General features: G+C 44.0%; 1 protein-coding gene across 5 annotated transcripts in view; it reads right to left on the bottom strand.

Annotated features, from left to right (window-relative positions):
• Window positions 1–3,489: 3,489 nt before the first annotated feature.
• VPS13D (vacuolar protein sorting 13 homolog D) overlaps window positions 3,490–25,892 on the bottom strand; it is a 273,685-nt gene continuing 251,282 nt past the window's right edge. For all 5 annotated transcript variants that reach the window (XM_049877954.1, XM_049877956.1, XM_049877957.1 and 2 more), the window contains 3 exons: window positions 18,928–19,059; window positions 8,638–8,878; window positions 3,490–6,684 (listed from right to left, as the gene is read on the bottom strand). In XM_049877954.1, coding sequence (XP_049733911.1) covers window positions 6,553–6,684; window positions 8,638–8,878; window positions 18,928–19,059 — 505 coding nt within the window. In that variant the 3' untranslated portion in view covers window positions 3,490–6,552. The remainder of the gene's footprint in view (window positions 6,685–8,637; window positions 8,879–18,927; window positions 19,060–25,892) is intronic.

The following is a 25,892-nucleotide window of genomic DNA, read 5'->3' as shown; positions in this document are numbered from 1 at the left end:
TAAGAGTGGTTCTGTATTGGGAAATCTATCAACATAAAAGATTACATATAAAAAAAAATTAAGGGAGAAAAACAATATGAACATAATAATAGATGTTGAAAAGGCATTTATTATAATTCAGCAGCTATTCCTAAGAGTAAATCCAAATGCCAACAAAAAAAAAGACAGTCGTATTCACTACTATATGGAAATGAAAAACAAAGTAACAATGATATGTCATTTTGTACTCAACAAATGGGTAAACATTTCTGGTAGAGATGTAGGATACATGACTGCCAGCCCTTCACATTCCCACCAGCACTTTCGGAAAGCGATCTTTCATACAACCTTAGACCACAATCAACTCCTGGTAATATGCTGAGAAATAAAACTAGCACATAAATAAACAAACAAAAAAAACCCAAACCTGTTGCCGTCCAGTCAATTCTGACTCATAGCGACCCTATAGGACAGAGTAGAGTAGAACTGCCCCCAGGGTTTCCAAGGGGAGCCTGGTGGATTTGAACTGCCGACCTTTTGGTTAGCAGCCATAGCTCTTAACCACTTCACCACCAGGGTTTCCAGCACATAAATAAAAAAAAATAGGAGGATGTTTATTGTAGTGTTGCTCTTGGGAGGCAGGGTGGAGTAAACTGAAAGCTAATTGAATGTCCATCATTTCAGGAATGGTTGAGTAAATTATAGAACATTTACATCATCAATTACTACGGAGCCATTTAAGAGAATGAATTAGAGCTATAGAAATGAATGTATGAATTAGAGCTATAGAAGAAAGGCCTTCTAAAAAGTCATAACCTTAAAACCCCTATGGAACACAGTTCTACTCTGCAACACATGGGGTTACCATGAGTTGGAATCCACCCCATGGCAACTGGCTGGTTATAACACTGAGTGAAAAGAGCAAGTTGCAAAAAAGTATATATAAAATGATACCATCCTCGTAAAAACAAATGATGGTAAACTATTTATGAATGTGCATACCAGTACTAGCTGCCACTGAGTCCATCCAACTCATAGCAGCCTCACGTGTATTAGGGTAGAACTGTGCGCCACGGAATTTTCAATGGCTGATTTTTTGGAAGTACACCCACTCCTTGACATGGTTAGGTTCCAAAGACCAGGTCGTTATGAGAAATACTTGCAATTTTCTGCCTCAGCCTCCCCTGGCAGTCTGGGCAGTTACGGCCCCTCTGTACTTGTGACAGTCACAGGCTTGCGCTTGCTCTGCTTGCTGGGATCTGAAACCATGCTTCGGGCTGATGGGTGGGCATCCTCAGCCACCCGGTGCCCCAGCTCTAGCTCTGCAGTGCACTTGGTGCGGGAAGCAGGGCTGCATGGGCTGGGAAGTGCATCGTGGCCTCAGCCACGGTGTGGCTCTGCAGATGTGCCAACTGCCACCCACACCCCACTCCCAGTGGCTACTGAATGGTGCCTGTGTGCGAGATGACCACCAGGTGGGGGGTGAGGCATGGTGGGTGGAGGGGAGGCACAAGCCAGGAGGAGCTGGAGTGTCGGATGCCCTGCAGGTTCCAGACTGGGGTTAAATACCCCAGGGGTGGCACCACTCCTTCCAAGTGCCCTGTGCTGTGAGGGTGCTTGGGTCAGCAGGGTCAGTTACTGCGCAAATTAGTCGGATAGTAGATTTTTTACTATTGTCCTACATGCAGAATGTTGGATAACGAGATAGTTGATAAATGAGTAGGTGTAGAACACCAGGCCTTTCTTCAGAAGCCCCTCTGGGAGGATTCAAACCTCCAAATTTTCAGTTAGTAGCTGAGTATGTTAACTGTTTGAACCACTCAGGGACCCCATGAATATGCATACCTATGTATATGTCGGAAACCCTGATGGCATAGTGGTTAAGTGCTACGGCTGCTAACCAAAAGGTCAGCAGTTCGAATCCGCCAGGCACTCCTTGGAAACTCTATGGGGCAGTTCTGCTCTGCCCTACAGGGTCGCTATGAGTCGGAATCGACTCGATGGCAGCGGGTTTGGTTTTGTATATGTGTCTGTTATGTAATTATATGAGCATAGTGAGAATATGGGTAATATACAAGGTTGTTAATTTTGGGGTGGAGTAGAGAGAGGAGTATGGCGGGACAAGCAAAAAGGGAAAACATTGCAACCAGTAACATATATGCAAAATTATATTTTTGCTTCATATTTACGTAAAAGGTTTAAAATTTTATTTTTAAAACTTTCAGCCAGATTATTTAGCAACAAGTTCCTTATTTCCTTGGTCTCTATGATTTCTCTTTAATCGTTGCCTGGATAAATCTTCGCCAGAGAAATACGGTTTGGATTAGCAATAGTTCTCCAGAACCCTTGAAGATGTAGGTGAAATCTCAACCCCAAATTTTTAAACAAGTGCTCTTTGGGGTTTATCAAAACTTCTAAATAATAATGAACATGTTTGGATTTGTGCTTCAGAAAGCACTTCAGGAGCTTCTAAATACCTGTTCTCAGGGTCCTAAGATGCACAGTGTCCTAGTAAGTATCAAACATCACATTGATTTTGCATTGTTAGAAATAACATACTTGGTCTAAAGAGCTGGGTATGAAATTTGGTCTTTGTAGTGAATTGGTACCTGCAACTTGGCACACTAAACTTGGCAGAGGAAATGGAAGATGTCACATGCACACCCTTTCTATGCCAAAGGTATCTTTAAGCCCTAGAGTGTCATCAAACACTGTCCCAATGCCCCAATGAATCCCTGTAATATTCTAGTTGTGCTATCATCTTGTGGTGTTAACTATCCCTTCCACCATCTCTCCCAATGCTGTCAATTCCAACTCATGGTGACCCTGTAGGGCACAGCAGAACTGCCCCACAGGGTTTCCAAGGCTGTAAATCTTTACAGAAGCAGAATGCCACATCTTTCTCATGCAGAGTGTTTGGTGGATTCTAACTGCCGACCTTTTGGTTAGCAGCCGAGCACTTCAACCACTGCACTACCAGGGCTCCCTCTCTCCCACTTGTTGTTGTTGTTAAGTGCTATCAAGTCAGTTCTCACTCATAGCGACCCTCTGTACAACAGAGGGAAACACTGCCCGGTCCTACATCATCCTCACAATTGTTGCCCATGTGGATGTCTAGTGGGCACCTTGAACTTAAGAAGCCCCAAGTGAGCTCCTGCTCAGTCCCTCCACACCTGCTCCAAAGGCCTCCCCATCTCAGCAAATGATGACTTCTTTCCAGCCAAGGCTTAGACCAGTACCCTTGAGGTTGTCCGTGGCCCTCTTGTTTGGGATGGGGTGAGGAGCAGCAAGCATACCCAGGCTATGGAGAACAGAAAGTGCTGTTTGTTCTTCTTGGAAGTATTTATTCAAGGTGTGGGGTTTGCCCTAGTACCGTGCTTCCTTGGAGTGGTGACGAGGGGAGAGGCTGCATTTTATTGTAAATGTTGTAATTAGTTTGGTATTTGTCACTGGCAACGGTTCTAGAATGTATGGAACACCAAGAAACCAGGAGAAAACAAAGAACGTATCTGGGAAGTCAACAAAACATTTTATTCCACAGGAAGAAAATGACGACTCTGATATAAGAAACAGATTAGAGTCTTAACAGATTGATGATTGTAATAGTGTTTACACAGTGGAGAACCAGAGATTTATTTTCAGAACTTTACCAAGCAGCTACTATGGTGTTTTGAGGCACAGATGATACTTAAAAACAAGGTGGCCCTGAAGCCTTCTGAACATTGAGGTGAGTACCCACCAAACAGCAAGACACTGGGGCTAGGGAAGAGGCCGCTTTTCTGTTTTTCATTTCACGGTGACCACCTCAGGGGTGTGGAGAGACGCTGACCTCTGGCTAGCTTTTCCAGTGGGCAAAGAAACACGGCTCTGGTTAGGCAGCGATGGCTTGGCCAACTGTACTGGCTCAGGGAGCTGGGACGGCTTCTAATTTCTCTTTACCCTATTTCTCCTTATTCAATTTATTTCACTCAAAAAAAAAAAAAAAATTTTTTTTTTTTTTTCAGAGAGGAGTTGTGCATTTGAGACAGAATGAAAATCAGCAGAAATTATCATAACAGAATCTCAGACATCATGGCCAAATCTCAATTTAAAAAGAAATGGGCAGTTGAGAGGCCAAGGGCAGGGCTTGTTTCCTCCTAAGGTTTGGGTTTTTCCTGGGGAATCGGAGAACTATGTCTACAGCCCCTGAAACGTTATCCCCAGGCCTGGAGTGAGGGCTGTGAGGACAGCGGAGAGCTTGAGAAGTTCTCAGTTGCCTTCCCACTACCCACCCCGCCCCACCCCATTTGATTTTGGGATCCCATTTTATCATCTGTTTCTTCTAAGGTACAAATGTCAGAGATAGCAGTGGTTGTGCAATTGGCAGAGACGGTCAACTATTTAAAGAGCTGATTAAAATTAGAAGGAGCCCTGGGGGGAGGGCATCTGAACACCTCTTTGGAATCTCCTGGGAGCACCATTCCACAGTGCGGCACTCAGCGAACTTTCTGCAGCCAGGTCTGAGACTGCCCAGTTGCTGCTGGGGGTAGAAGGCAGACTTTAGTAAAACTAAGCTCTTTAACCGGGTAAAGAAATTTCAAATGACTCCATCCAGGCTCACTGATGGAAGCAAACAACCCTTCTGAGGGTCTCATCTTTAAGAGGTCATGATCTCAGGCAGTGGGTTACCGATGACAAAAACCCCAAGCCAAACTCGTGGGGTGCAGGGAGGGAGGCTGGTGAGGAGGATCTGGAGGAGTTAACACTTGGCTATCCTGCTGTGCATCTTGTATTTGGGAGCCCACACAGGTGTGACGACCACCCAGCAACAATCACTCCAACCTTTCAAAAACCAAGTTTCAGTTTTGCAATCCACTTAGAGTTCAGTGAAGACTATACAGACCTTGGGATTCCTGATCCTTAAAAACACTAGCTAAAGCACTTCCACCGAAGCTCCCTCCCATTCTCTTTGAGCATGCACACATGAACGCACATGTGCAGCGCGCGCGCACGCACACACACATACAGCAGATTGGCTTCATTTGTGTCTTGGAAAGATTTGGGTCATGAGTTATCAGCACCCAATACTTGTACACATCCACTCATCTGCTGAGTCATCTCAGATCCTGGCTACCTACATGTGACAGGCTGTAGAAATTGATTAACCCAAAAAACCCCAGTGCCATTGAATTAGCTTTATTTAAAAAAAAAAAAAAATTAAAAATCACAAGGCAAGTTATTCACTCTGGTATGAGGCCTTTTCTTTCTTTCTTTCTTTCTCTTCATTTGCTTATTCCTTACAGAAAAAGGAAACACCAAAAACAAGACCCAAGCTGACCCAAGAAGTACAGGGCACACATACCAGGGCTTCCTACTGACTGGGATTTAAAACCAAGGACAAGAGATGCTTTGGCCAAAAGGACATTAAGGGCAAGAGGTGACTCTTGGTTCCATGAAAAGCTTACAAAACAGCTTTTTAATACTCAAATTGTATTCCCTTTTCTGAGACTCTCTTCCTCCCCTTCTTGTCCTATGTTACCATCACTGAGTCCACTGGGGCTGTGATGCTCTAGTGCCGGCATGTAGCTTTATTAAAACAAAAAGCATTTCTAGAACCTTCTCCATTGTTGCTGTTACCCAGAAAGAAGAGTATTCTTATTACAGATTTTTGATAGCTTCAAACAAATAGTTCAATGAGAATTTTTTTTTTCCTTCTAAATCAACAATGTTTCAATGTTTCAAAGTGACCCTCTCGAATCATAACCCAAGAAAAATGATAATGCTAATGGTCTTTTGTGCATGTGGTAACATATTTTACCTCAAAGTTTGGCAAGACTAGTCAGGAGAAAGCCAAAGAGAAAGATAAAAAAACAATTCATGATAATCTAAGAACAATCTTTAAAATGGGGTTGAGAAATAAAAGATGGGCTACCAACACACTCTCCTACATTTCCTTCTGCAGGGCCAGCTCTAGTTCTGAGGACTTTGGCTCACAGCTCCAGCCTGGACAACCATGGGGTTCAGAGGCATCACTCTTGAATACATTGGATCTCACTTCAATCTACTTTACTGTGAATACTTTAGTTTTCAAAACTAAGACACAACCATTCTTCAGCTTTCAAGAATGTCTTTCTATAGAGAATACCCTGAATTAGATGTGTAGAGTTAGTGCAATACGAGATTCAATATAATTTTAAATTACTTTACAGTTAACAAACCTTTACGCATATCATAGGCCCTGTTTAGAAACATTCCTAAGTATTTACAAACACATAGTTGTACATATATACATGTTAACAAAATACAGGGCAATCTAAAAATTAGATTCATCTCAGTACTTTTTTTTTTTTTACGTTATTCAACCAATATCTTTTAAAAATTACTCCCCCATTATTGAAAGCACCTCCCCCCATTAATACGCTTTCCACTTGTATCTTTCCCCATCAGTGTTTACTTTCTCTTGTTCCTTGATATCTTTCCCCCACACCTTATTCTGGTTCTGCCTTTAATTTAAGCCAAGAGTATGGGCCTCTTTCCTCCCGAGTGGACTGGGGTTTGTGTCCGGGAGCGTCCATCTCCAGCAGTTGGCATTTTTCAGGAGTCCAGCTCCAGCTGCTCTTGATTTTCATTGAGTCTTAACATAAGTTGCTGTTCATAGTAAAGGCTCTTTGCATAGTTTATTTCTTGTGATAATTTGACAGCGAGGACTTCGGATTTCACATGGACCTGAAGAGCAGAGCAGAATGAGTAACCTGCCCCCGAGGTGGGAAAACCAAACAGAATCACAGTACGTGGGCAACCAAAATTCACCCAGGCAGCAGTCCCCCGCCTCATGGCCTATCAGAATAAGTATGGTTAGTTACACTTTTAAGAGATATGGATTTCCAGGACTCTCTAAACCCATTGCTGCTGAGTCGACTCCGACTCATAGTGACCCTATAAGACAGAGTAGAACTGCCCCATAGAGTTTCGAAGGAGCACCTGGCGGATTCAAACTGCTGACCTTTTGGTTAGCAGCTGTAGCACTTAACCACTACACCACCAGGGTTTGCCAGGGCTCTCTAGTCCAACTGAGTTTGCTTTGCCTTGTACAGACTCCCCTTGGGTCACTGGCATAGCCACACCATGGGCTTGAGTTAGGGCTGGTAGGTAGAGAAAAATAACACCCAAAAGTGTATGTGTTTCTACAAGTTCCTTTTCAGAGAGGCTAGCTCAAATATACTTGTGCCCCTTTCAAGGTGAGTAAACTCTGGAGTGTTCTTGATGAGAAAAGCCTCAAGGCAATTGTCTTCTTATTGGTCTTCCCTCTTTGGCCAACACAGAGTTTAGATTTGAATGCCAAAGGTACAAGCCTTGATTTTTGCTCTTGGCCTTGCCTCACTGAGCTCCTCTCCAACTCAGACCTGGAACTGGGTCTGAATTGCAGGGATTCCTACATGTCCGGTGATTATGGGCTGGACTTAGAAAATATGTTAAAAATGCAGATTCCAGGGATTTACCCCAGACCTTTGGATCAGTTAACTGGACTAGAGAGCCCTGTCCAGTCCGGTTAGTCCAGTTAATTCTGATCCAATTAATTTTCTCTACCCACCAGCCCTAATTCAAGCCCATGGTATGGCCATGCCAGTGACCCCAGGGAAGCCTGCACCAGGCAAAGTAACTCAAGTGCATTCCTGGGCAGGAGACGGTCAAGGGATCCCTGAGAAAAGAGGTCCCAAAAGGCTGGTTGCTGTTTGTAATATGTAGAAAGGACCCAGAGATAAGCAGGACCATTTAATTACACCCTTTCTTGAGGGCAGGCTTGGAGCTTCCAGCATCCAGGTGTAAAATGAGCAGGGCTAATATGTAGGCTTCATGAAAAGCCACCAAGTCAGATGATGGCTACAAAAGGGTCTGTCTTCCCTCACCTGCTTCTGCTGTGCCCACAGTCCCTCTGGGTGGAGGTGGCAGAACTCTGGGGTCAGAGTGCCTGGTACTGAACCTCAGCTCCTTCCTGTGGTTGGCTTTCACAGGCAAGTCACCTGTCTTCACCAAGCCCCCTTAACAGTAAAGTGGGGACAGTGACAGGACAGCATCAAATAATCCATAAAAAGTACTTAGCATATACCTGCACGCAGTGAGCCCTTAGTGAATGTTAGTTATTAATAGGGATTTTACCATTTAAGTCTTTCTATAACAATACCTCATACCCTATAAAGGCAAGGTATATACTTACAAACTTGTTTCTTTGCACAGAAAAAAGTTAACAGTCTCCATTGTTACACAAGAAACAACAGAGAAGCCAGTGTGCACACAAGCTAACACCTTCTTGGATTCAATGAATTGAAATATTACCTTTTAGGAATAAAAAAAAGAAACAAAAACTATGCATCATGGTATTGGTCCTCACGATGAACTAGAGTTGGCATTATTACCCATATTGTACCGGTGGGTAACTGAGGCACACATGCGGAGTAATGACCCAGGGTCATCCGTGGTAGGCCTGGGAGGGTGCCTTCTAAATCAGGATTAAGAAGCAGTATCCCTGGGGATTAATAGCTGCCCAGCCTACACCTTCAAAATGAAGGACTGCTGAAAAGAGCTAAGCAGGCAGCGGAGTTCAGACAGCCCTCTACCCCTTGACCCACTGCAATGCGCCCACTCAGGAGGGGCAAGCAGATAAGTCAGGTGTGTACTCACCATGGGTTTCTGGTGAGAAGGTCCTGGGATGGACACTCCGCTACTTGTGTTCACAGCTTTTTTGGTCACCTGCACATACACCTTCCCGTGGTCTTTGGAGACGAGGCAGTGGTAGAGGTCGTCGTATTTGACTTCTAGGAAAATGGCCTCTCGATCGACATAGTCTCCACTCTTCAGGAAGTACACAGCTTTGGAGGAGATGAGCACACAGTAGCTATCGATGTTCTCCACAGCTATGAAGCTGCAACGGGAGGGAGGACAAAGAGGAATGACACACAGCTTCTCCTCTCCGAAGTCGGTCACGTTGCTCCTTGTCGCTGAGCCATGGAAAGGGGGTGCAGGCCCAGGGTGAGTGCTGGGCTCCCTCCAAATACCTGAGCTTGAGTCCAAGCTCCCTCGCTTACTACCTTTTGGGCAGGTGGCTTAGTTCTCTGAGCCTCAGTTTCCTCATTTGTAAATTAAGAATAAAATGGTTATTGACCTGGCAGCATTGTTGAGAGGCCCATGGGTAAGGCACACAGCACACTGACACAGGGTGTGCTCCTTAAATGTTAGTGAACCATCAACAACAGAAACAACTGACATCTGGAAATGTATTTTGTGGGGTGTTTCTAGTGAGTTTTTAGATAGTCTAAGGCTTAGGGGAAACTGTAACAATGCTTTGTCTGACAAAGTAAAGGAAGAAAATAGAATGCTTTTAAATGCTAAACTGAAGTAGCAGCTGAGAAAGTTTCCTGCTGACCTGGGAGAGAGCAGAACTAAACAGGTTTACCAAATTGTACGGTGGGAACAGGTGGCACACCAGGAGAACACTTGCTCTCCTGTGTCTGCACCCTTCCTAACATGGTCTCTGCCCAATGCCTCGGGTGACAGGGAACTCATGAGACCACCATTCCACTTTGGGAAGATGCTAACAGCAGAAAACGTCTTTGTAGATGAAGCTGTAATCCTGGCTTTCATAACTTTCAGTCGTTACTTCTAGGAGCTTTAGGGCCACTCGGAAAAAAGAAAATCAAATTCCTCTTCCATGGAGCTTACAGATTTAAAGTGGAAATTTATGCGCTTCAAACCTCTCGGCTGGGCTACTGAATGAAGAGCAGTGAACTTGGAATCCGTTGTGACAGGTCTCCCAAGCCTGGCTGCCTCCACTGCGTCTTGTGACAGCCCTCCACAATGGGGCTGCGACGTCAGACGGCAGGGTGAGCGGACGGATGAATACTGAGAATCCGGAGAGCTGACAACAGGCTGGCTGTCGAGCTCCAGCCCCCTGGGATTTGATGTCCTGAGGGGAATTTCCAAACTATTTGCTTGGAGCCAAGGCTCCACCTGGAACTGCTCTGGGACCAGGGTCCCAAGATAGCTTTGTTCCTGGGTTGGCAGTTGCAAAACACTCCAATGTGATGGCTGAAGTGTGCGTGGCATGAGAGGGCCGCCTGCTGTGGACGGCTGCTCTCCTGTCAGTCCCAGCAGGCGCTGGGGCTTGGGCACCTCTGGACTTGGAAAGCACTCCACGGGGAGCCACGGCCTCCTTCTTGCCGAGTCTAAGTGCTGCCCATCCAGGAGGCTTTTCCTAAATACTCTACCCCCTTCTCTACTCTTGAATACTTACTTGCATTTACCTTCAAAAGCCAGCCAAACACTTACTTGGTCTTTTTATGTTTCCTGGACAAGTATCTCAGCTCTCCAACTAAGCTGTAAGCCCCCTAAGAGTGGGGTCCATATCTTAACACCCCTTGTACCTCCCAAGGACCCACCACGGAGTTGGCCACCCTATAAGTCCTCAGGAAGTCTCTGCCTTGTTCCAGCTGCCATTTTAATTACTGCCTCCCATAACAAAAATTGGGGCTTATTGTTCTGCTCTAACCGGTTGGCAATGCCAAGAATGTAGACTTGTAAAGTCTCAAAGCCAAAATTAGAAATACCAGCAGCTTTCAGGGCTCAGGCCACTTAGCACAGACTTTCTCACTTCCCAGCTCTGACAGCACCAAGGGCAGCGTTATCACCTCATCAACACAGTGGAATCTAAAATAGCCGGCCCAGGGGAAGGAAAGAGGGGAACAGGGAGAGCTGGAGAGAGACAGAAGGAGGAGAAAGCAACAGAACACAGTCGCAGTGGGAAGCATTCTGGGCTAGCTGGAACTTGCACACAGCTCAGGTCCACTCCCCCCGCCCCCCAAAACTAGCATAAAAACCAGAAAACGACCTACAGCATCTGAGTACAGAGGTGCCAGGGGCATGGCAGCTGAGACTGCAATGGCCTTCAAAGGTGTCCCCCAAAGGTGGCCAGTGCCACCGGGGTAAGAGCAGGGCTGTGCATAAAACCTCCCAGTGGGATTCCACTGTCTTCCCTCCAGCCCAGCACCAAGACAGACATTTCTATCCCAGTCACCCTTGCCACCTCCCCACGCCTTCGGCACCCATTACGGCTGACATTTATGCACAGACTCTAGAGAGGGCAAGGCGTTTCCGTGAGGCAGCTGCTCTTACCCCGATATGGGCCCGAGTGGCTGACATTATTAGTGCACTTTCCATATTAGAACACTTTTATAGGGTCTAAAATAGCCTCCTTTCCAGGACACCGCAGATGGCACAAGCCCTCAATCAGGCCAGAGCTGTCTGGAGGCAGGGTGGTTTTGGGCTGAGACACTGGACCCCCGGAAAGAGAGGGCACACCGAAGCCGGGAAACCCCGACAGTCTGCGACTCTGGCCAAGCCTCTTGCCTGCTTTGTGGTTCAGTTTATCTTTCGTGGAGTTATTAGGAAGGTCAAAAGGACTCATGGCCATACAAAAATGTAAGGGGGAAAGAGCAGCTTGTCGATCTGCCCAGATCTCTACTCTGTATGTCCAGGGTCCAGTTACAACCTGAAAGTCCTGCTGATGATAACATTTTTTGGATATTTACATGAAATATTCTTAAGACTTTTCAAATCACAAGTAAAAGATCAGTGCCGAGGGTATAACTGAGAGGAAGTGAGGCAGTCATTTCTGCATGGCCTTGGCAGGAGACGTGGGGACAGTGAAGCCACAGCGAGAGTGCCAGGTCCCCCAAGGAGGCTGGGGGAGCTCCATCTGTTTACTGTCCTCCTGACACTTCCCCAGCCCTTCCATAACCAAAGACCAAAGCTGTGGGTGTCATAGTTACGACTTTTTAACAAAATCTGGAAACCACATCAAAGGATAATAAAAACTGAGCTCCAAACTGGTACCTTCCTCTAATGGAAACCAACCCCAAACTCATCACTCTGTGAGAGAGACCGGAACTCAGGTGACAAGAAGAGCCAGGCGAAAGCAGAGCACTTCAGCTCACCTCCTCTGCTATCTGCTCCATCTGTTTCTTTTTTTCTTCAAAGCCATGGGTGTTCACTGCCTTTACTGGAGAGGCCCCTGGTTACATCAGCAGGGCGACAGCACCTACTGCTGCTTAGGCTGCTTTACCAGTGGAGTCTGGACTCTGGGCATCCGCTCTTCACCCCCAAAAACTGAGCTTCACCCAAGACTTACTTTTGGCCCATGGGTAAGTGACTATTAGAAAACCTCATGGATGACACAGAGGAGAAAGCAAACATTGTCTCAGGTTGATCCAGAGTACATCCTTCTACTCTCTGATCTGTTATTAACTCAGAGCAAAGGAAAATGAGAACAAGTGGCCAGAAACACAAAGCGCCCAGGTTAGCTTCCTCCTTGTATAAAGAGAGTCAGGGAAGACCCCGGTGTTCTTTGACACATTTTGTTGTTGTTAGGTGCCGTCAGTCAGTTCCGACTCATAGCGACACCACATACCACAGAATGAACTGCCACCAGGTCCTGCGCCATCCTCATACTTGGTGCTATGCTTGAGCCCACTGTTGCAGCCACTGTGTCAACCCATCTCGCTGAGGGCCTTCCTCTTTTTTCCTTTTGACACATTTTAGGTTGCTATAATTGGTTCTAAATAACCAGTCTTTTTTTTAAATTGTGATAAATATACAGGCAACAAAACATCTGCCATTTCCACAATCTTCTCACACACAGTTCAGTGGCACTATGTTCATCATGTTCAACCATCGCCATTTCCAAGTTTCTTCCGTCAGCCCCAACAGAAGCTGAGTCCCCCGGGCGTTGGCTTCCTTTTGTCCTTCCTCCTGCCCACCCCGGGTAACAATTAATAAATTTTGTTCTCAATACATTTGCCTATTCACCAGTGTCTTTATGCAATTTTTTTAAACTTCATTTGTTTTCTTTTTTTTTTCCCATAAGGACAGAAAGGGGACCCTCTGACCTTGTAATCACTGTCAGAAAACTTCTGAGAGAAAGGAAGGCTGTGGCTCATGGCTTACACTATTCTCCAAGATGACGGGTGTGAATAGTGGACGAATCTGGCAAGATTAAATGCCACAGAAGTAGAACCCTCTATCACAATATCCATAAACCACAAACACCATGGGGGGTATTCTCAATAGCACCCATGGTAACATCAACCATACCTTGGGTTCTTTCAGTCTGGGGCAGGTACTATTACTGCTCTCTCTGAGTCACATGGAAGACTTGCCATCTAAGCCAGCCAGGCCTTGATGCCAGATGGCTTTGCTCAGAGTATCCCTGTCCTTCTCTGTAGAAGGAGGGTCATGATGCCTAGTCTGCAAGGCCACTGTGATAAGAGCTCATAGAGGCACCCAGCACAGAGAAGATACTCAGTCAATGGTGGCTATTGTTACTTTCTTCTACTGTTAAGCAAAGATGCCATGTTATCCCGAGTCTGTGGGGTGGATGCCCTTGCAAGTCGACCAATCCCCTCATCAGCACATTGGAGAGAGGGTGTCTCTAATTGGTCTCTCACAGGACACACACAAAAGAAGTCTTGCATTGATTTCTCCTCTGGGAAAGAGGAAACCATCAAGCAATTGTCTCAACTACCTTTTCTTTTCCTCCTACTCTTTAATTTTTTTGCTTTATTAACTCTATTTTTATATCTATAGTCTACTCACTTTGGAGTGGTTTCAAAATCAGAAGCATTTCAAGTCGCCTTCCACCATAAGTGCTCCTGCGCACTCATCCACCCCGGGCATCACTTCCACCCATCCGTGAGTCCCACATCCACGTCTGTGCCTGGCCACTCCAGGCACCAGCCCCTGCAGGCCACCTCCACACACGTCCCACAAGCGCCTCCCACTCAGCACGTCCACGGCCGAGCTCTCGTTTCTTCTCCACTTCTCTCCTCCTCTAGCATCACCCAGCTCAGTCAGCATGTCCCCACCCCACACAGTAGGCAGCCAGTCAGAGTCACTCGCAATTTCTCCTCCTCACTCACACCCCTCACCTCTGTCCCCTTCCGGTCATCTTCACTCCTCTGTCGTGTTCAGGCCTCATCCCCTTGCACCTAGATCAACCCAAGTGCCTCTAGCTGGCTTCCTGCCTCCATTCTTGCAACTCTGATCCATTTCTCTGTTGCCTTCAAGGTAACATTTTAAACATGTAATTTTGTGTACACTCCTTCAAAATCTCGTCACTGCCAACGGGAGAGGTGAGCTCCTTACCGTGGCATTTAAGGAAAGGCCTTCAGCATCTGCCCTTGTAAAGCGCTTTCCAGTTTTACAAACCCAGCTCCTCCCCTCCGCTGCTGCTTCACTGGGCGAACCAGAATTCTCCTGACAGGTCATTAACACTTTTCCCTTCATGCCTTTGCCAACACTTCTCAATGCTACGTGCCTTAACCCCTCCTCTCCTGGGCACACTCCTTCTCATCCTACAGGACCAGGTCTAGGGTCCACAGCCTTCTCTGGGAAGCCTTCCCTGGCTTTCTAGACAGCAAGCAATCACTTCCCCTCCGTGGTCCCATAACACACTATTCATACTTCTATTACGATAGTGATGCTGTTATAAAAAACCAAAATCTGTTGCTACCGAGTTAATTCCAACTCATAGTGACCCTACAGGACAGAGCAGAACTGCCCCATAGGTTTTCCAAGGCTGCAAATCTTTACGGAACCAGACTGCCATATCTTCTCCCTCAGAGCAGATAGTGGATTCAAACCACCAACCTTTTGGTCACAGGAGAGTGCTTAACCACTGAGCCGCCAGGGCTCCTTTACAGGCAGTTCATAATAGTCTTTCCCCTGCTAGCCTGGGAACTCACTGAGGACAGAGCAAATTTCTTCTTCATCCTGGCACATAGTAGGAGACAGCAAATTTGTCAGGTAGTCTCAGAAACTGACAGGAAAATTGCATCACAAGGCCCAACAGAATTGGCAGTGCACACACAGCTTCGGATGGTGGATGTTATTTCACCCAATAGTAAAGTGAAAGAATTCTCTCAGAACTCTCAATTTAACCTATCGACAACTTAGCAGTCATTAACTTTTATTTGAATAGTTGGGTAATCCACCAAATGCAAGTTCTAATTCAGGGGCGTATTCAAGAATGTCAGATTTCCTAAGCGTCACTGGTTATTGATAGACTGTCTTCTGGGCTAGAAAATGGAAGCTAATGAATTCTACAACACTCCTTAAAAGGGCCAGTTTTTCTGTTTGAGATTATATATATTACTATAAGGCTTACGGAAACCCTGGTGGGGTAGCAGTTAAGAGCTACGGCTGCTAACCAAAAGGTCAGCAGTTCAAATCTACCAGGCACTCCTTGGAAACCCTATGGGGCAGTCCTGCTCTGTCCTACAGGGTGGCTATAAACTGGAATCGACTCGATGGCAAAGAGTTTGGTTTTTAAAAGGCTTACAGTTATAATTATATGCTATTAGAATCAATACTTGTGCTCCAAAAATAAATTCTGATTGTGGAAATGGCTCACACAAGAAGAGAGATAAAATAAATTAAACTAATAATTCAGGTTAAAACAGCAGTATATATGGAAAGAACTCCAAGATTATATTACACAGTGACAGAAGGTCTAAGCTCCCTATTGTAAATGTGGAAGGGGCTATACTGTCTTGGTGCACTAGTCTCTCCCTCTGTATATGCAATTTCTCAGGAGGGCAGGCAAGATTCAAAGTCCTGTAAACAGCATCTTTACAAAGAGGGCAAGAAGGGAGAACTTCTCTGTTGATTTTCTTCCTGTACTTTTTGAGTGTGCTAACCATGTACATGAATTCATTTCATTAAAAAGAGAAAGGTGGTATCTGGCTGGTGGGTTTTACTTATAGGTTATTTTTGTTCTCTTTTTTGTACTTTTCTGCATTAAAAAAAAACTAAAAAACAACTTTCACCAATGTTATTTTCTAAAGCTACGTTTTAAAAAATGCAACCTAATTGTCAAATCAACTCCAGAAAACAGCACATTAGAGCAGTTTCTTAGGTCATGTGGGTTGCTCCTGAGCATTTATTTTGAAAAGGTAAGAGCTACTGTAGCGCTTACAATTCTAGTATGTAACTGGGTCTCTGATGAAGTATTAGAAATAAAATAGGTACATTTTTTTTTTTAATGAAAATGAGAAACTACACATAAATTAGACATCAGTTACAAAGCAAAATTAATTGAACCACGTAGGACAAATTTTACTTTAACATCATCTTAGCCCAGGATTCTATCTCAAAACCAAAATGGAGGAAAATTGCAATCAATAGTAATTCTGCAACATACCAGAGAAAACATTTGATTAATTTGAAAGGGAAGCCTTTTCAGCTTGTCGGACCTTATATCATATGTCAGCAACTATCTTTTTTTAATACGAATTAATTAAAGAAATGCAAAAATTAAGTGAAACTCAATCTGGGAGAACAAAGTTGAAGTAACCATGCCACCGGGGACTTTGTGGGGTTTTAACTGCATCAGGAAGTAATTACACAATATTTTCCAGAAGTGAAACAGTGAGCCTAACTGGAAAAAAATATGGAAACATTTAGTTAGAACAGTAGAGCAAGGTATTAAAGACCCTTTTAAGGGGTTAACTCTGAAGGAAAATATGCAAATAATTAGGTCTTTAAACATGCTTTTAATTACACTTCTAGGATAAAAGTCAGAGGTATAATTTGGTATTTGTGTGCTTTTCCTGAAAACCCCTTTCTTGCAAAGTGATGATTCGGATGCTCATGTCACCACGGAGACCTGGCCTGAGAAGTGAAGATACTTCTGAGACACATTGGCCAGGTTTGCTGATGACTTCCTCCTGGTACCACTGAAAAAGACGGTGGCCACATGCCTACGTCAACATTCACTGGAAAGATCTAACCCACAAACTTGGGTGGAGACACATGGTTTTCATCTTTAGAGTCAAAATTCATTCACGCCAATGTCTTCTCCTAGTTCACAAGAATTTCAAGAGTTTAACGAAATCTGGTTTACTGATGGCATTTTTAGTCCAGCTCTGTTTCAGTGTGGACATCTCACTGTGAGCCATCCTATGTTGGCTGCATTAACATGATCTCTCCCTTGTGTTTTTTGAAACATGTCACTCTATTAAAAATGAATTTTGCAAGAATGAGGCAACTTGAATGGGGGTGGATGAAGGTGAAATTAAAAGCGCAAGACAATAGTTTATAATCTCATTTAACCACTGACCAAAAAAACCTCTGAAAAGGCTGAAAAGTGGACACATATTAACGCAAACGCTAAACTGCAACCATCCATCTATCATTCATTCGACAAATATTTATCGAGTGCTACTGTGTGTGAGGCACTACTCTGGAAGCTGAAGGTGAATGGAGCAGACAGAAATCCCAGCCCTCATGAGGCCACCATTCTAGTAGGTTCTGCACTGTGCCCTGCTAGGCCTGAGGAGTGGCTCTCTGGGCCTCTGATCCAAAGGCCAAAAAAGTCCCATCAGCAAAGTGGTATAAAGGGCAGCAGTGGCACTAAATCCCCGCCCTAAAAAGGCAGGAATACAAAGTCTTCTCTGGAGTGAAACTGTACAGGATATCAGAGTGATGACAGGGGCTGAGTCGAGACTAGAACAGTTGTTATTTGCCATCCAATCAATTTTGACTCCTGGAGGCCCCATATGTGCAGACTAGAACTGCTCCAGAGGGTTTTCAAAGCTGTGGACTTCTGGAAGCAGACTGCCAGTCCTGCCTTGTGAGGTGGCTCAGGGTCGGTCTGAACCGCTAGTAGTCGAGCACTCAATTGTTAGTGCCACAGTAGGGTCCATTAATGACATAGTACACGGCCATTATCAAGAGACCTTCCAATAACAATGAAGGGAATTTGGTTACACAAAACAGATATAGGAAGATGCCATGTTATCCAGCAAGCAACCAATGAATTCTGGATTTGATTTTTGATGTCTCCATTCAAGTACTGCTAAGAAAATACGAGCTGAGGTCAGCCTAACACGGTTGCTAACAATGACACTGAGGGCTATCCTGGCAGTTAATCTCTACTCCAGACATGCTTCCACTGACCACAACATTCACAGGCCCCAGAACCCTCCCTAGCTTGCTTTGCCTTAAAGGAGATAAATAAACATTAAAAGAAATTAAACCAGCACTTTGCTACTCACCAGGCATAACAAATTGCTTTCTCTGGTCTTGAAGTTCTAACACCTATTCAGGCTACGGAGCGCTGTACGCTAGAAGGGCCTCTGTAGAATATCTTAAGATAGTTTAATTCTACCATATCAACTAGAAATAATTTCACTAATGGAAAATACCTCAAAATCCCAGGAATATAAGTCTCCACATTCAAAGAGTAAGAAAACAATCTTAAGAAAATCACAGTGCCCAAATTTTCAACTACTAGTTGTTTGCTATGTTTATCTGTTTCGTTTTGCTAGCAAACAATAAACCCATTGGTCATCGAGTCAATTCTGACTCACAGTGACCCTACAGGACAGAGCAGAACTGCCCCATAGGGTTTCCAAGGCTGTAAATCTTTAGGGAAGCAGACTGCCACATTTTCCTCCCACGGAATGGCTGGTGCGTTTGAACAGCCAACCTTCTGGTTCGCAGTAGAGTGCTTAACTACTGCATCACCAGGGCTCCTCAGCAAATCGTAGGACACCAAAATTTAAGAAAATTTTACTGGGGAAAAAAAAAAACTCCTTAAAATTGAGAACACTTTAGCCATTATCTTTTCTCTTGGAACTAACTAGAAAAAGACTGCCAGTTTTTAGAGAAAACAATCAATCAAAAACACTCGCCAAGTTTCTGATACGGAACACAGTTTGAGAACCACTGCTTTGAGTAAATGCTAGTTATACCTAAACCTATTGAACACCAGAGACAAGGAATCCTTTGACTGGTTCCAAGGTGTCAGAGGCATGATGATACTTGGGTCAGTGGAAACTTTTCAGACTCAAAAAGACAGAAGAAGAGACAACTAACTCAGTGTACCAGCAAGGCTGGTTTCCCATGGCTCCAACTTACAATTCATCTTGTATGTTGTCTGTCAATTTGAAGAGCTGCTCCTGCCCTTCTGCCTGGCTCTCAGAATAGCGAGGAAGCAGCCCCTGGGGCCCCATGCAGCAACGCGGCTTCCGTACCCTCTGTGCTTGAGTCCTGGGGCGGTAAATGGACAAAAGGCAAAGAAGTGAAGAGTTACAGTTCAAATGATTTCTCTTCCTTGTCTCAAAGCACCACATCACATCACACAAAACATACTCTAAATTTAGTGACCAGGATTAAACTACAGTATTACCACCTGTGAATGCTCTTTAAGATAGCGGTTAAAGACTTCAGTTTTGAATTAGAAGCCTGCCTCTGCCAATTTTCTAGCTGTGTGATCACGGACAAGTCAGTTAACTTCTTTCCCCCTCAGTTCCAATTTTCTTTATAAAATGGAGATGATGCCATCTACTCCACAAAACTGCTGTGAAGGTCAAGTAAAAGCCCGCCCACCAAACCTGGGCTTAATAGAATGTGGGTCCCCACCCATGGTGACTCCTGTTACTGTCCTTACAACTAGACTGCCACTTGCTCACACCCTATTTTTCTAGAAATCTCTTCAGGAGAGCCATCTCCGGATTTGCAATGGGTCAGGAAGAAGAGTGAGGTATGTGGGCATTCAGTAGGAACACACCAAACTAATAGGCTTCTTCTCACATGAGCTGGTGGCCAGGGTACCGGGCGAGGGGTGCCGCAATCACATGACGGGGAAGAAAGGCTCATGGACTAGTCCCAGGCCACCGTCTGGGACTGGGCAGCGTTGCTAACGCATGCCACTCAGCTGTCTGTTGCCCAAAGGAACCTGCTTTGCTCTGGTTTTCGGAGTAGCCTCGTGTTGTCTTTTTCCATAAACTGTATGCAGGGTAATTGATAAGTACTTTTTGGTGTTTTCCTAGAAACAGGAGTCCATATTTGTCTTGGAAAGGCTGTGCATATTTCAGATGACTGATAAGAGTGTGCTGATCTGTCCTCAGCCTTGTACTTGCTGTACTTTTTATTATTTGTTCCTGGAGCCCACTGAAGCAAAACACCCCTTTCTAGTCATATCTAAGTAGGAGAGGAACAGGCCCACACACTGAATCAGCACTTTAGAACCATGTACTAACAGCAGTATAGAGACTTACTTGCAAGGGCAAAGCGGGCCCTGGTGGGCAAGTCAGGGTAGTTACATGGACAAAGGCAGGCAGAAACTTGCCACATGCCATGCCATGGGTTAGCTACAAAGCTGGGGTAATTGCAAAGTGCTCCGGGACCTAGGTCAACACTCAGCTCATCAGGCCACGGTATCTACACCGAGGTGAGGTTTCATATGCTCCAGAAAGCCAGAAACCCAGTGATAATTTTTCAACAGTTCAGTTATAAGGATGCCTTAAGTACTAATAATTGTGCTCTGCAATGATGATGTAAACAGAGTATAAAGGGGTTTCAATAATTTGCACCAAGGGAATGGGTAAAAGAGTGATTTTATTTGTAGCATATACTCATGTTATACCCACTATACCCACTGCCATCGAGTCAGTTCCAACTCACAGCAATCCTGTAGGATAGAACTGAACTACTTCATAGGGCTTCCAGGGCTGTAAATCTTGATGGAAGCAGATTGCCACATCTTTCTCCTATGGAGTGGCTGGTGGGTTCAAATCACTGACCTTTCGGTTAGCAGCCAAGCGCTTAACCACTGTACCACCAGGGCTCCTTATACCCACTAAGCCTGGTCTCAATTCCTTCTTAGATCTAAGCCTACTATTGGCTATTTAAGATCCCAACTATTAACTGGAAGTGGAGAGGGCAGAGTAAGAAGCTAGTGTTAGCCCATCCGTGGAGAAGTTTGACAATTGGTGTTTTAAGGACAGTGGAATTTCAAACTAATGCAAGTGAGGGAAACCAAGGGGAAGGACCTTGGTGTACTTTTCCATGTGGCAGAGCACTTGTTTTTATTTCCTTGCCCAGTGAAACATCCACTATCGTTGCAAACACTGACCAGGAAAGGCTAATAAAATACCCTTTCTCCAAGCAGTCCTACTACTCTGTCACCCAGGGGGCTCCTAGAAGAGTCTCGGATTATCATGGCAGAAGCCAAAGGTTCTTCCAAGGAGAATCTGGCAGGGCCTGCTTCCTCATCACCTTCCCATATAAAGTCTGATTCTGACTCCTCTCTTCTTCTCACCACATCTACCCCAACTACTGGTAAGTCCTATAGGATCTGCCTTTTATTTATATATATATCCCAAACCCAGCTATGTCTCCATCTCTATCATAACTAACAAATGATCTCTGGATTTGTAACGGATTATTACAATAGCTTCTTAACATAGTCTATCTCCTCCCACCTTCTCCTCTCCTCATGACTAGAATGAGCCTTTCAAAATACAAGTTAGATCAATTCACTCATCAGCTCAACACCCATTTGTTTCACATCTCACTTGGACAAACATATTTGCTTATTGTTTGGCTCCCCATCTAGAAAGATCCATGACAATAGGGATCTTATTTTGTTTGCCGTTATTCTGGGATTGGAGGCAGTCATGGTTCAGTGGTAGAATTCTTGCCTTCCATATGGGAGACCTGGTTTGATTCCTGGCCAATGTACCTCAAGTACAGCCACCACCTGTCTGTCATTGGAGGCTTCTGTGTTGCTGAACAGGTTTCAGTGGAGCTTCCAGTCCAAGAAAAACTAGGAAGAAAGGCCTGGAAATCTACCTTCAAAAATCAGCCACTAAAAACCCTATGGCTCACAAAGGTCTGATCCCATTTTGTCACCATGAGTCAGAGGCTGACTTGAAGGTAGCTAACAACAATAACAACAACAACATCTTAGAATCTAGAACAGTGCCTGGTTCAAAGTAGAAAAGCAATATATATTAGTGAATAGATGAATAAACGCATTTGTGGCTGAGGAGTTGTGGGAGATAGCAATATGAGAGACATTTTTAGTAGTGAGCTAAACAGGAAAGGTGATACGCAAACTTTGGTGGAGAGTTTGAAGACTAGAGATTTTGAGCTTCTAAAGCCAACAATCAAAGTTAAGGAAAGTGTGAACCAGTTAGAATCCCATCTTCCTGACAGAGAGGCCAAGGGGGTGTCTGTCTAGTCCACTGGTCAAAACAAAGGAATGGCAGTGTCATGAAATTAATGACTCTGTTGACAGATGTATTCTTCCTTAGAAAAAAGTCTTTTCATTAGTCCACAAAGCTGAGGAAAAACATGCTACCAAGTGGAGAAAACTTACTAAGAGTCCTAACTTCCTCTGGTGGAATCCAAGGAAGCTAGAGGAGCCAAGACAAGGTGGTTTGTTTCTGGACCTGAGCTCTTGGAAACTTCATCTCATAACAACTGTGGAATAGGATGATTGTTCTCTTCACTCTGAGAATGTAAGCATGTTCATTCTCAAATGTGAGAAGGTAAGTAACGTCCACATTATCAAGTAGCTTTCATAGTGCATACAGCTATTTCTTGACTCAGTGGCTTCCCTTAGGACCTTCCCCAAATTTCAGCTGTCCAACCTCACTTCCACTCCCAATACATTATTTTCTAACTTGTAAACTACAAACCTACTCAAACATCAGAGAATATGGAAGCAGAGTAGCTCTCTTGTGGGAATACACTGTGTATTTGTGTTTCTTTTCTTATCTGTCTTCCCAGCAGGTTACAAACTGTATTCCCATTTCCAAGGTCCTCATTTTGAGATCAACCAAATACCAAGGGCAAGGTCAGGTATAGCGTCCAGATACCACTGACTAGAGGATCTCAGTGTGGCCTTCAAGGCTCATTTTTCACATTCACAGAAGAAAAGAGAATTAAACTTTACCATAAAAGGAAACGTAGTCTTCCCTTATAGTCTTATAAATATAGGGACTGCTTCTAGAAGGGGTGATTTAGACACACTCTCAGAAGCAGAAAGATGGGCTACAGGAGTTCTTCCCACATTCCCCTATTCTCTTATTATCAGTGCCTGAAAAAACTACTTTTTCTGCTCTGAAATGCCACTAAAAATTTAACTTCTTAGTCTAAGTTGGGAAGTGGCATGAGACAGGGCTTAAAGTATATGAACAAATTTAGTCTCAAACTTACTAGTAATCAAAGAATTACGAATAGAGAAACAACAACAAACTGTTTTCAAACCCCGTTAACCAGCATAAACTTTAAAATGATATTCTTTAACCATTATCTGATGGAATTGTACTCTTCATATACTGCTGATGGCACTATGTATTCAAAAAACCTTTTGGAAACCAATATGACAATATGTAACAGCAATCTTAGATTTGTTCATGCTCTGCGACTCAGTAAAATAGTGCATCCATTTTTAAGTCACTTTCACGCATATTCTAGTGAGCCTATGACACCTGGAGAGACAGGACTGTACTCCTTTTTTTAACCAGACTTAAAAAAAAACCAAACCTATTGCCGTCAAGTTGATTCCAACTCATAGTGACCCTATAGTACACAGTAGAACTCCCCCCATAGAGTTTCCAAGGAGCAGCTGATGGATTCAAACTGCCGACCTTTTAGTTAGCAGCCCTACGGCACCAGGGTTTCTAATTAGACTTTAGGTGCCTAGAATTAGACTAATCATAATCCTTGGTTCAGGGCACACTATCATCGTTGGCCTTTTATCTACTTATTTATTTCAAGCAATATAATAAACATCTGTGAAAATACCCTCATGTATGAAAATGCCCTTGTTGACCATAACTCTGAATCTATCAGTGTGGTCTGCCATCCTATCCCTCTGTTCCGTCCCTACCTGAGACACCAGTCTGAATTCTATAGTGATCATTCCTTTTTTTTTTTTTTTAATGTAGTTTTATCATGTTTCAAAGTGTGCTCTGGTACATTCTTATTACATTCTTTTGTTTCAGTTGTTTGGGCTTTAGAAAAGGCATCACTGCTTTTTTTTTTAAATCTTTTGGGGCTTTTTCTTCAACATCATATTGCTAAAATCTAGCTATACTTTGGTGTGCAGCTATAATTCATTTATCGTGCCTGCTTTACTCATATTCCATTGTATGAATACATTGTCATTTATCCCTCTTTCTGTTGATGGCACATGGGTTATTTTCAAGTTTGGCTATTACCAACAATGCTGCTGTGAACGTCCTTGTATGGGTCTCCTGCTGAACACGTGTGAGAGTTTCCTTGGGCCTATATCTAGGAGGTATTTGCTGGATCACACAGTATGAATGCTCACCTAACAGGATAATTCAAATAGTTATCAAAGCAGCTGTACCATTGTATGCTCCCAGCAACAATGTATTTAAGAGATCCTAGGAAATTTTTTTTTTTAGGAATCTATATCCCTTCCAACGCTTAGTTATTGTCTAATACATAGCCACAAGCCACGTGTGACTAAGAAACTGAATTTTTAATTTAAAATTTAAACTACTGTTTTGGATAGCTCTGGTTTAGACTTTTGAGCTTTTAGACTTTAAAATTTTTGCTGCCGAAATGGGTATAAAATAGTATCTTATTGTTTTCTCATTCCCATCTTAAGGGAAGGGACCCTACTTTATTTGTGTACCTGACAGGTTTTAGATAGTGTTAAATAGCCAATGACAGGTGTGGATGAGCATCTAAGTAGGATCCTTAAGTAGAACCATCAGAATTCATTCATTTATCCAGTAGATATTTATTGAATACCCATCAGGTGCCAGGCACCATTCTAGGCTCTGGGGATACAATGAGGAACAAAATTCCTGCCCTTATATTCTCCTTTCAACCTAAAGGATAATAAAAACCTACTGCCATCAAGTTGATTCTGACTTATAGTAACCCTATAGGACAGAGTAGAACTGCCCTATAGGGTTTCCAAGGAGCAACTGGTGGATTCGAACCGCCAACCTTTTTGGCTAGCAGCCGTAGCATGCCATAGCTCTTAATCATGGCACCACCAGGGCTCCAAAAAGATAACAGCATCCCATAAATAAATTGGAGTAGCTGTGAAGCCTACCCATAAGCACTAGAGCACAAAGGTTAACCTGGAAGCCACTCCTGGCCACCACTGTCATACAGTCCTTGTACAACAAGGTGGCCTCCCCTGGCTTCTCTGCTCCTGTTCTCATGATCACCTTCACTGTCAAGATATGCTTCTGCTTGGCCAGGGCCTGGGCATTCCAACCCTTGGGGTAATGGATCATTAAACAAGAGGTGGCAAAACCCCACCCACTCACCTCTCATTAGTTGACAGTGACTCTTACTAACACTCAACTTAAAAGGTAGTTTACAACAGGAGTCTGTTTAGTGCACAGGCATCAACTCTGCCTCCACAAACCTTTGTTTAGCCAAAGGGCTGTGGTGTATTTAATTGCTGCCAGCTGAGGGTTTGTCGGCCATTTTAAGCCCTCAGCTGCTGCGGTTTATAAATTTCACAGTGTATATAGAAAGAAGCAGGCCTTCCAGTCAACCAGCTAATCCAAAATGTCAGCACCAAACGAACTTGAGCTTTGAAAATGTCAGGGAGTTGGCTGTATGGCATGGATGACTCTTCCCCCAGGGAAGGGGCTGCTGATACAGTGGCTGATACGCTGCAGATATCCACCCAGCGAGAGAAATCAATGCAGAAGTCTACATCTGGCCATTGCTATCTGACATACACTGGAGGCCCCGCACCAAAGATCAGAGTAATGAAAACAATCCATGTCATCTTCTTTAAGCAACAATAAATCCAAACAAGGTGACACAGGGAGATGTAACCAATTCCACTTGGTTGATCTTGCCTTTCAGCCTGAGGGTCAACAGTTGGCCAGCTAGTATTTGTTCTTAGCTTATATGATGAGTAACTATGTCATAGTTATATTAGTTGAAGACAGATGTTACATACACATACACATATCCCGGTGCAGCTTAAGTTTAGACACTGGTTGAGAAATTTGTCATGGGTAATGTCTATCAACCAAGTGATGTTCAAAAACAACCAGTAAATGAGTAGAAAGAGCCTATGTCAAACA

This window comes from Elephas maximus, chromosome 3, assembly GCF_024166365.1.
Source record: "Elephas maximus indicus isolate mEleMax1 chromosome 3, mEleMax1 primary haplotype, whole genome shotgun sequence".
NCBI lineage: Eukaryota > Metazoa > Chordata > Mammalia > Proboscidea > Elephantidae > Elephas > Elephas maximus.
This window is presented reverse-complemented; position numbering and strand designations above follow the sequence as displayed.